We start from the raw sequence: 12,377 nt of genomic DNA, 5'->3' as shown, positions 1-12,377 counted from the left end.
AGATAAACCACTGAATTCAAGAACATAGCAGAAAGAAAGAAAGAAAGAAAGAAAGAAAAAAAGAAAGCCCGGCCTGTGAGTAAGTATAGCATGTTTACGAAAGAAAATCTAATATTGCACTGTAATATAATGTCATCTTGTACTCCAAATAGCTGTTGTTTGCATGGGGTCTTTGGGCATTGTGGATCTGCTCATCTAAAAGCAGAAATGTCAGGCTGAATTGAAGTTATGCCACAGACAGTGGGGCACAGGGAGAAAGCGATTAAGGGAAGACTAAAGAAAGTTTCAACTAGCCGGGTTGCTCCAGGCTGTTTGAAGGGCTGCACACGTCACGCTAACTCTCCACGACTACAGACACCACACTGCGCTCTATAGAACGAACAATCAATCACATTATTCAGCAAATTCCTCATCTCCTACCATATTGTATCATCTCATATCTTCCAACTTTCCATGCTCATACATAGTGTTGTATTTTCCTCAGCATTTATTACTCAACCATCATGATGGTTTTACACATCTCTACATGTCTGAAGTGTTGCAAAACTTTCCAATCTCTTTTCCAAGCACTGTTTCACAACCAGACTAATGCCATTGACTGTATGTTGTTACTTGAGCTCTGTGAACGTAAAATGGGGGACGTTGTTTAGATAATGTTTCTATTTTTAAAGACAAAAAGCTGATTCATACTAACTCCCGTCTGTTTATATGAGCTGGTTTGATGTGAAAGACGCAGCAGAATGGGACTATTACGCACAGACTCTCAAAGGTTTCTGAGGATACACAAAGGTTGGGGAATTTGTGGTAACACTTGTGTTTATCTGAAAGTGTTCTAAACTTCTCTGGAAGCACAGGTGTTGTTATAAGAATGAAGGCTCAATAAAATGCCTATGTGACAGAACAGGGAACACTGCTTTACTGTACTTACATAGGCCACTGCTGTTACACAATTTTTGTTTATGTGTTCTGCTAATTACTTATGTTAGATGTTTTATTTTGGCTGGATGCTGACTTGAGCGTTCATTTAAAAGCAGAGAGTGTGACAGAGAGCCGGGATATGCCAGACTGGGGGCCTCTGTTTTAGCCACATTAGTTCTCTATTTTTGGAAATATTCATTTGTCATCTCAGGGCAGAACTGCTAAAGTAAGCAACATGAAAGTAGTGAGCATTACTGATGATGACCAGAAAGAGTCTAGAAGTTTTACACACTATCATTCAAAAGTTTGGGGTCAGTATATTTAAAAAAAAAAAAAAAAATTAATACTTTTATTCAACAAGGATGCATTAAATTGATCAAAAGTGACAGTAATAACATTTATAATGTTACAAAAGTCTGAAATTAATTAATTTTACTAATTAAAAAAAGTTTTCTATTCATCAAAAAAAAAAGTATATATATATATAATATATATCATGCAGGTTTCCACAAAAATATTAAGCAGCACACCTGTTTTGAACATTGATAATAATAAGAAATGTTCCTTCAGCATTATCAGCATTTTAGAATGATTTCTGAAGGATCATGTGACACTGAAGATGGGCGTAATGATGCTGAAAATTCAGCTTTGCCATCACAAGAATACATTACATTTTTTTATTTTATTATTTGAAACAGTTATTTTAAATTTTAATAATATTTCACAATATTACTGTTCATACGGTAGGCTATGTTGTTCTTCAAATAAATGCAGCCTTGGTAAGCATAAACCTTTTAAAAACAACAGTAGTGTACTTGGCTGGTTTCAAGTTGTCGTAAAACCTAAGACAATCTTTGGTCTCTGTATACAGTAACACTGTAAATAAACAAACTATTGAGTCACTTCAAAAATGATTGCAGTTTAATTATGTAAATTAATGAGATAAACCACATCTAGGTTCCTCTGATAGAAGACCAGAATGACACCTGTGAGAACTGACCCTAAAAGAAAATTAGCTAAGAAACATGAGCTAATACATGTGTCTCTATGATGTCTTGTTGACAGTCTGCATGTTGTTGGGGCCATGGGGGTCCTGACATAAAAAACCCACTTAGTTTTGCACAGGTGGGAGGTAAGGAGGTAAGGAGGTAGTATTCATAAAATTATATGTGCACCAACCAGCAAGGTTTCAAATTGGAGACCCTGCATGAGTGCTTTGGCCACCATGTCAGATTTGGAGTTTAATGTCCAGCTGAGCACACAGAGTTAACCGTAGACATGACACTGGACTAGTGTGAGCGTGTTTATAAGGTTGAGAGAGAGGTAGGAGGAGAGCGTTTGTCATTATGTGTGTGGTCTCTCCATGAAGTCCGTTCTTTTATTACTTGTGTTATTGGTGGTCGTATAATCACTGCAGACTTTACAAAAGTCACAGCACTACCAGCCAAGCAAATGTTCAGCAAATAGACGAGCTGCTTCCCATCTAAAAGCACATGGTGCATCTGGAGTGCTCCACATTTAATTTGTAGCCATACAATGACTGACTTATCTGCCAAAGAAAAGTATTAAATTAATCTAAAAACAGCAGAACAGAGACTGGGACTTATACAAGGACATTCTGGGTAATCACTTGAACTTACCAGTGAACCTTGGGGGGTTCTCGGGAATGTGATACTGTGGGAAAAACAGCGAGTGTCCGGCTGACCGTTATTCAGAGTGGTGCCCACATCCTCTCCGCTGGCATTCCAGAAGGTCAAGTGCCACTCAGACAACATGGCAGACGATGTTACCCACGCCTCCACACTGCCCACACTCCGACCAAGCGACTGAACCGTGCTCTTGCTGGCCTCAAGTTTGTTTATGATGGTTGATTTCAGGTTTTTCCCAGTCCGATGCAACACCACAGGGACAGCCTGCTTCCAGATTTTTGCAGGATGCCACTTAACTATAATAGCACGTATAGGTCAGTATAGGAGTGGGTTATTCACAGATGAGAGATTTGTGAGAGTGTTTGGATTTCAGTGTGTTTGCGTGTGAAGTCGCAAGTGTTTCTTGTACGGTGACTACTGTAAATCGGTTGAATCATTTCTTGTGGTTTGGGAGGAAAAGCACAACAATTCTATCTGGAGGCTGATGCAGCTGAGTTATAGAATGTGCAGATTTGCACGTCATCCAGTGGTTTGCGGTTTGTCACACTGAGTCAAAATGACAAATACTTTTAGATTGGACTCTCTGAAACCCCCCCAACAATATCAACAAGTCAAAGAGCTACTGTTGGGCTCTGTGTCATGTTGGAGCAGCTTTTGTGTTTCCATACAGCGCCTGCAAACAATGTCAATGTACAGTATATGCGTGTATTTACAGAATACAACGCCAGGAAAATAGTGCTGCATTTAATATGTCTGTGTGATATTTTGCTCAGTGTAAACTGAACAACTTTTCACTCCCCTCAAAGCCACAAATATTTGATAAAAATTACAGTTAATATTTAGATTTTTCTTGTGCTGTGTGAATGATTTTTTTTTTATTTGGTAACATTTTACAATAAGTGGTTACATTATTAATGCATTATGTATCATGAATTAACAATACACCACGTTTTTGAAGCATTTATTAATCTAGATTAACATTACACATGCTAATACAGTGCACACAAAAGTATAATTTCATAATAATTAAGAATATTGAATTATTAAGTAGTAGGCTATTAGTATTTAAAAAACTTAGTATTTAAATAGGTCTAAATTAACATTTATTCATGCATTAAAAGCAAAATGAACAATAAGTTATTTTTATGTTTAGCATATTGGTACTCTTTGAAGTAGCCTATAGGAGTACTGTGTAAATAACATTAACATGATCAACATTAAGTGCCATGGTATAAATCATCTAATACAATCATTGTACCACAGTATTGCAACCTTACTTTTGTGCACATAAAGAGCCTAGGTCTTAATCTTTCTGTCTACCTCACATTGTCCACAGTGAAACAGACTAGGATCAAGTCTATTTGATTTTCCATCGGTTACCAAAATTGTTGCATTTTTAATACAACCACTAGGGGGAGTCTGGTAATCAAGCAATTTCAGCGGACGGTCCTGTGCATCGAGAGAGTGAGCAGCACCACTTGGATAAATGAGAGGTCCTGACATTACATTAGAGTCTGATATGCTAAATAAAGCCGAAATAAATCACAGACATCCGTTCTGACTTTTAGTTATGATTAATACAGCGGTATCACTTAAATGTTTTCAAACTTGAAAGTTTGTTTCTGAAGTTTTCTCAAGCTGTTTCTCATCCACAGGTTTGAACTTTCAGTGAACTTTATCGCAGCATCATCACTGTACCAGCGTGCGCGCGCGTGCACGTCTGTCTGATCCCAACACTCTTGGAAGGTGTTTTTGTGTCTGTCCTCATCAGAGCCTGTTGAAGGTGTGTGTGAGGATGCGGCCCGGGTGTGTTTTGGTCTTTTGTATGTGCATCTCTGTGTTTCTCCGTCGCGCTATTTCACAGCCACCCACAGAAACTGACACCTACACGGTAAGGAGGAACGAAACCTTCCCCTGTCTTCTCCCTCCCTTTTCTCTCTCTAAATAAATCTTCATATCATAACCTATGTTATATCATTTAATATCATCTTCATATCTTATATTACTCATAGGCGGTGTAACTATTCGATTTATAGATCACCTATATAACGTTTAATGGACTAATTCATGTGTTTTTCTATAGGAATGTACAGATGGATATCACTGGGATCCACAGACTCAGCACTGCAAAGGTAAAACATCTTCAATTTCATGCTGATTATGGATATTTGTAGAAGTTCACTTCACTTTAATAAAAAAAACATTCATTTGGAACACCATGGAAAATCATCAAACACAGACAACATTTAGCTAAATCACACAGATTAAGAGTTTTGGATATGAAAGATATATTTAACGTCATATTTAATTTATTTAACGACGTTAAACATTTATTTAACGACGATATATACGTCATATATAAGCCTACTTAGTTATTACACATTTAATGTGTATTTATATAAAATATACTCTACCGTTCAAAAGTTTGGGGTCAGTAATATATATATATATATATATATATATATACACTACCGTTCAAAAGTTTGGGGTCAGTGAGAATTTTATTTTTATTTTTTGGAGGAAAGAAATCAATACTTTTATTTATCAAGGACAGTAAAGACATTTATAATGTTACAAAAGATTCTATTTCAAACAAATGCTGTTCTTTTGAACTTCCTATTCATCAAAGAATCCAAAAAAAAACAAAAAAAAAACTGTACAACTGACAGACCAACAACTGTTTCAACATTGATAATAATAATAAATGTTTCTTGAGCATCAAATCCTCATATTATACTGATTTGTGAAGGATCATTTGACACTGAAGACACTGACACTGGTGATGCTGAAAATTCAGCTTTGATCACAGGAATAAATTACACTTTACTATATATTCACACAGAAAACAGCTGATTTACACTGGAATAATATTTAATACTATAACTGATTTTTGTTGTATTTTTAATCAAATAAGCGCAGCCATGGTTAGCAGAAGAGAATTCTTTTAAAAGTATTTAAAATCGTACCAACCCCAAACTTTTGAACGGTAGTGTATATATATCTTTTTAAAATAAATTATTACTTGTATTCAGCAAGAACACATTAAATGAATCACATGTGACAGTAAAGACATTTAATGGTACAAAAGATTTCTTTTTAACTTTCTATTCGTCAAATATTATTAAGCCATATTACATTTCCTAAAAATAGAAAACATATTTTAAATTGCAATTATATTTCACAATATTATGGTTTTTACAGTATCAAATAAATGCCACAACTTGATGATTATAAGAGACTGTAGTGTATATTATTAAATCTTTAAATTAATATAATTTGACATTCTGACAAATGACTGTTCCAATAGTAGTTTATGTCTTCTTAACAGTTTTGTGACCCATGGTCATGGCATTCAAACAGACTGTATATGCTGCTTATCCTGTCTGCAGATATAAATGAATGTGAGACAATCCCAGAGGCCTGTAAGGGAGAGATGAAGTGCTTCAACCACTATGGCGGGTACCTGTGCCTGCCTCGCTCTGCCTCGGTCATCCCCGCCCCTGATCCGCCCAACCAGGTCCATCCCAGCCTAGAGAACATGGCCAGCGAGTCATTCAACCTGTGCCCTACAGGTTTTGAGCCCCAGGGAGACAGCTGCGTGGGTGAGTGTGTGAAAACGAGTGTGTGTTTTCAGAACAGATGTCAGACGGCCTGTGAGTGTGTGGGAATCAGCTCTTGTAATCAGTAGCATGCCTTTGTAGAGAGTCATGTGTGTCCAGATCAAAATCAGTTATGTGAATGGGATGGTGGTGGTGGGGGTTATTGCATGCAATGTTTTAGTTTTGACTGATAGCGCTTGAATGACTCAGGCAGAAACAGGTGGTCAGGGGAAATGGTCAGCTAGTTTTTGCGTCCAGACAACTGTGCGAGTCATGCTGAAGTCTTGGCAGGTGGCTGGTCTGCAGGGGGCCGAAGAATTTACTAAGACTGAGGCATCCCAGCTGTCGTCTATCGTCAAGAGGAAGGAAATACAGATAACGTTACTCAAGACCGCAATGTAGTTTTCACTTCCCATGAGCAGTAAACCAATAAATGCTGCAATAACTACATTCCAGAGTTATGCTAGCTCCAATGCCATAAACTGAGAAGACAAAGAAAAGATAAAAAACGGAACCAGAGATGTGTCCACAATAAATTTCCATTATTGTCTCACAAAAACAGATGTGGATGAGTGTGAACGGGACAGTCACGACTGCCAGCCCAGTCAGCAGTGTTTCAATACAGAAGGCTCCTTCTCGTGCCAGTGTCCAGATGGGTATCGTAAAGTGGGCACAGAATGCATCGGTGAGAAATGAAACGCCTGCCTAATTCTGTAGCAATACAACAACAGAGTTCACATCTCCAAAAAAAGCAAATCACAAAGATCTGTCTTTATTTATTCATACTCATGTCGTTTCAAGCCTTCCATTGTGAAAAATAAGTTTGCTTCATTGTCCTGAATGTGGACTTGTAGAGTACTTCAAAACTTAATAATTATTTTTTTAATTACACTTATTTTGGTGTGTCGACTAACGTATTAAAGCACGCGTGAAAACTTAATTAATTTTCTAATAACGCCCATAGTTAAAATTACAGTTATTATACTTTAAATGTACTAAATTGTAACTTCATAATTCCAAATGTGTAATTATAAACATATGTAAATGCATTACATACAAGTTTCAATACAAATTACATTAAAGTATATTTTAGACTGTACACAAGCATATTCTTTAAAAGTTCTGTTTTAAAAAAAATGCTAAGGTGTACCTTTTCCACAAGGGTTTCTTTCAAAAACGCTTCAGAAATTACACGAATCACCATAAACATTTTTTTAAAGAGTATTACATATGGCTTGTGTACATTGCAAGTCTCCTGAAGCCATACAAAAAAATTAATGTGAGGAACAGACCAAAATGTAAACCATTTGTTCTTGCCTTTAGGTTCCAGTACCTCAAAAGTTATCACTAGCTTGGCAAGAGTTAATTATGATCTTTATCTAATTTTAATTTATATATGATCTTAATTTGGTATCTATTATTATCTTGATATTCAAAATTTAGAAATATCTATAAATATTAACTTTAAAATACTTATCTGTAAAAATTTTGTATCCACACATATTAATATAATCAGTTCAATTTACTAAGTTGTTCTCATGGTTAAGAGTGGATACCACTGTTTGAGTGAAGTGTGCCTTAACTCACATAAAATGGTGAGGTGATCTGTCATTGTCTGTCCAATCATACCAATGAGGAATATAATTTTTTTTATTTGTAATCTAATTGAATGTTTTCATACTTTTCAGACATTGACGAGTGCCGGTACCGCTACTGTCAACATCGCTGTGTTAATGTCCCTGGCTCATTCTCCTGCCAGTGTGAGCCTGGTTTCCAGCTGGCTGGCAACAATCGCTCCTGTATTGGTAAGCCAACCCACACGCTTAATCCCACGCCCCGTTTTGCCATACCCTGAGTCATAGGCCAACCCACCCCACACACACACACACACACACACACACACACGCACTCAGAATCCAAACCCACGTACTTACACAACTCCATCCTACACCTCATTTTCTTTAAGTAAGAGCCAAAATATAAACCAGTAAAAGAGCACTTTGTGCATGGAGGAAAACGAGGAATTGAGTCATTAAAGTCAGTGTGAACAGCTGTTTGCAGCACTTTTATAATTGGATGTATTTCCAAGTGAAACAAGTTATTCAACATGAAAAAAAAAAATGTAGAACGTGACTTGATTTTATCCAATTGATTGGAATTGATCGGCCCAGAATACACTTTTATCATGTTGATTAAGTCTTTTAATTTCAAAGTATTATGGTGCAATTATTATTAATATTTTTTGTCTGTAGAATAACATGCCTTACATTTCCATCTACATTTCTGTAGAATAATTTTGTAACGAGGAGAATAGGACGTGGAACAAAGGCTTTTACCTTTTTTTTTTCTCCTCCCGGGTGATGGGAATGTACAGTTTGCTAATAGCATGTGCCTCTAGCCTCACATGTGTGCGGGAATCGGATGATATATTTTATTTTTTTTGTTTATGAACTACTTTTGTTTAAGTAACACTTGACAGCAGAACGCTTATAGAAGTTTGTAGGAGTTTTTCTGGTAGTGAATAAAATACAAACGGTGAAATGCCAACCTATACTTTCTTCTGCTGCAACTCACATGTGCGAGCTATTCCCCCATTACCAACACAAGATGTGTTACTGTGTGCATTAAGCATCAGTAAATAGGGTCAATTTTGACTTAATAAAATCTCATTGGGTGCATCAAAATTAAACAGAACATTTCCTTCCTTAGGGGATCCCTAAAACAAACGATTATGAACTGAGATTTGATTTGCTTAGCCACTTTATTAGACAAAAATGGCCAGTCCATCTCAGAAAGTATTTCTTTTCTTAAATATCCGATTGCCTTTTTTAGTGACTGCAATCCTTCACTGCTTGCCTTGCGCCGAATGTTTTCATACATGATCCCGTCTGCTTTGTCATTCTGTTGCACTCAGATGTTGACGAGTGTGGCATGGGGGCTCCCTGCAGTCAGAGGTGTTATAACACGTACGGAACGTTCCTGTGTCGATGTGAGCAGGGTTATGAGCTGGGGCCAGATGGCTTCGCCTGCAATGGTAAGCTGGGAGCAAACACAAACCAAAATAAATACACATATTTGTGAAATATATTTATGCAACTTACAACTGGTCAAATTCCTTCTTTGTCGACAGACATAGACGAGTGCAGCTACTCCAGTTACCTGTGCCAGTATCAGTGTGTTAATGAGCACGGCAAATTCTCCTGTGTCTGTCCTGATGGCTATCAGCTCTTGGGCACACGCCTCTGCCAAGGTTCGCCTCAATTTAACGCTCTCTTGTTAAACGCTTTGCTTCCCAATTCGCTCATAGGAGAAAAGAGACATTCTCCCCCCCCCCCTTTTTCTTTCAATCTAGACATAAACGAATGTGAGACAGGAGCTCATCAGTGCTCTGATGGACAGACTTGTGTGAACATTCATGGAGGTCACAAATGTGTAGACACCAAAAGCTGTCAGGAACCCTATGTGCAAGTGTCCGAAAAGTAAGTTAACAATTTGGAAATACCACAAGCACTTGCAGGCTGTTCAGTTCACGCATTGGAACTTCGGAGAGATTTTCCTCTACCTTAATTGTCTATTGTTCTTCGTAATCATTACTGCCTATTTGAGACATACCTGACATGGTTTCTCAAATCGCCTGGTTTATTTTTCCATATCTCGGGCCAGTTCTTGAGTCTGTGCCTCTGAACAGGTCTCAACATAATCTGCAAAGTTCCACAAGCTTTTAATGAAAAACAGGTGGTCAGGCATTTCTGAAGAAATATCTGGTTCGATGGATGGCATCCAAAATTTTAAGCCAATTTGCTGGACATATGGTACACATTCTTCTATAATTTGGTACAGTTGTGGCTAACACAGTCATTAGTCATGCCAAAACCTGACCTAGTGGGTAAAAACAATAAAATTTAGTATATTCAGTCTAAATCAGTCCAGTCCTGTGCAATTTTGTTGATTCATTTGAGTGCAGATCAGTTCAAATCTATTCAATTCACTTTCGTTTAGTGCTGAAACCTTTTACAGTCAATCTTTCCTAACTGATACAATTGTCTCTCTTCATTGCAGTCGCTGTATGTGTCCTGTCACAAAGCCCAGCTGTCGAGACATGCCCTACTCCATTGTTCATCGCTACATGAGCATCACATCCGAGCGCTCCGTCCCCTCAGATATCTTTCAGATCCAGGCCACCAGCGTCTATCCTGGAGCCTATAACACCTTCCGCATCCGTTCTGGAGATGACAATGGAGATTTTTACATCAGGGTATGTTCAGATTTTAATTACTGCAGATTCTGAAAGAATACCTTAATATGGTGTGCTGTATAATATTATTGGTTTTTGCAATTCATTTGTCTTGTTTTCAAGTACAATGATCTAAACACCCTTAAAACAAGCTAGATTCATATCTTGAATAAAATTTAATTTCTTACCCCATTGGCAAAATATATTCTTGGATGCACAGTACCATTTTTAGGTTTTGGGACCTTTTGGAGTTTAAAAAACATGTTTTAGAAGTCTCTTATGCTCACCAAGGCTGCATTTATTTAATAAATACAGCAAAAACAGTAATATTTGTGAACTATTATTACAATTTAAAGTACGATAACTGTTTTCTATTTTGATGTATTAGAATGTAATTTATTCCTGTGGTGGTAAAGCTGAATTTTCAGCATCATTACTCCAGTCTTCAGTGTCACATGATCCTTCAGAAATCATTCTAATATGCTGATTTGTTGCTCAAGAAACATGTATTATTATCAGTGTTGAAAACACTTGTGCTGCTTAATATTCTTGTGGGAACTGTGAGAGAATGTTTTAGAATGATTTGATGGCTAGAAAGTTCAAAAGAAATATTATCAAATTATTTAAAATAGAATTTTTTTGTAACATTATAAATGTCTTTACTGTGACTTTTGTGCGTCCTTGCTGAATAAATAAAAGGGAAAAAAAATGATATATAGTTAAAGATTATATCAACAGCAGTGTATATATAAATATTAAAAGTCACAGTGTTCTGTCCATGAAATCAAGAAGACCCCTTTGATTAGTGCCATCACGACGAATACATATCTCACACTGCCAAGTTTTGAAATGATCTTGTTCCTGTCATGTGCCTTTCCTCAGCAAATCAACAACATCAGTGCCATGCTTGTTCTCGCCCGCGCCGTGAACGGCCCCAGAGAGTATGTGCTGGATTTGGAGATGGTTTCGGTCAACCCGCTCATGAGCTACCACACCAGTTCTGCCCTGCGCTTAACCATCTATGTTGGGCCTTATGCTTTTTAACTGAAAGAGATGCAGAGATGCCTAGAAAGGGAAACGGGGTGGAAGAGTGGAAGCACTGATTGATTCATCCAACAAGGAGGGCTTATGAGATGGATATGTCTGCCAAATGACAGACATCATTTCCAAGATTGTAGAGAAGTCATGTACCAACCTATTTTAACTTCTACATCGTAAATAATAAAAAAGGCTGGGACTATATTTTAAGGACAATATGTCTACAAGATAATAACTCATTATATTGTGTCATTTAGAAAATGGCGAAGTTACCAGCTGCACTATGATCCCAAACCTGCTGTACAACCTATGTAAACTGTCTTTTATCATTTCTAAATGCCCGTTTCTCAGGATGAGGGGTGCAGCTCTGTTCCTCTCTTTCCTATGGTTTGCTCTTCCAGTTCAGAAGTCAGCAATAATAATTAATCCCTCCTATTCAAATAGATGTAGCAATAACAATATCAAGGCTGTAAAAAGTATCTCTGTATGTTCTTAAGTGTCAAAAGCCTCTATTAATGTTCCACTATGTATAATCCATATCTTGAGTTCAGAATTGTTTTTATTCATTGTTATTCAGTAACCACTCAGTCATTCCAAACCTCTACCCCACCACAACCATCAATAATGCTCACATTTCCTTGTGTTTTTTTTTTTATACCACGGTGCCATTGTTGTATTTTCGATCCTGGATTTATTACTGTAATAAATTTGATGAGACCATAAAACTCTGGCTCCAGACCCACATATGTTTGCATTCCCGCTGGTATTTGTCAGCTATGCATCTTCTTCCGCCAAATGGAAAATGCTCACGTGCCCTGCTTAACCCTTCCACCCACCTTTCCTATCTCTTGAGTCATCTAACTACTAGATAGACTGGAACCCTATTGAGGAGCTGTCCGCCTCTCTGTGGCCTTATTAGCACAAGCCTGACAGAGAAAG

The 12,377-nt window shown here is 37.3% G+C and overlaps 1 protein-coding gene across 1 annotated transcript; it reads left to right on the top strand.

The window, feature by feature from the left end:
* The first annotated feature begins 4,204 nt into the window (after positions 1 to 4,204).
* On the top strand, positions 4,205 to 12,163 carry efemp2a (EGF containing fibulin extracellular matrix protein 2a). Its single transcript, XM_056243742.1, has 10 exons — positions 4,205 to 4,458; positions 4,651 to 4,699; positions 5,957 to 6,169; positions 6,729 to 6,851; positions 7,855 to 7,971; positions 9,081 to 9,200; positions 9,297 to 9,416; positions 9,519 to 9,645; positions 10,226 to 10,421; positions 11,283 to 12,163. Exons 1-10 carry the CDS (start codon positions 4,363 to 4,365, stop codon positions 11,442 to 11,444), a joined length of 1,323 nt encoding a protein of 440 aa, XP_056099717.1. The 5' UTR covers positions 4,205 to 4,362; the 3' UTR covers positions 11,445 to 12,163.
* The last annotated feature ends 214 nt before the right edge of the window (positions 12,164 to 12,377 follow it).

The sequence above is a fragment of the Rhinichthys klamathensis genome, unplaced genomic scaffold (genome assembly GCF_029890125.1).
Source record: "Rhinichthys klamathensis goyatoka isolate OS25496 unplaced genomic scaffold, OSU_Roscu_1.1 h1tg000837l_1, whole genome shotgun sequence".
Lineage (NCBI taxonomy): Eukaryota > Metazoa > Chordata > Actinopteri > Cypriniformes > Leuciscidae > Rhinichthys > Rhinichthys klamathensis.
This window is presented reverse-complemented; position numbering and strand designations above follow the sequence as displayed.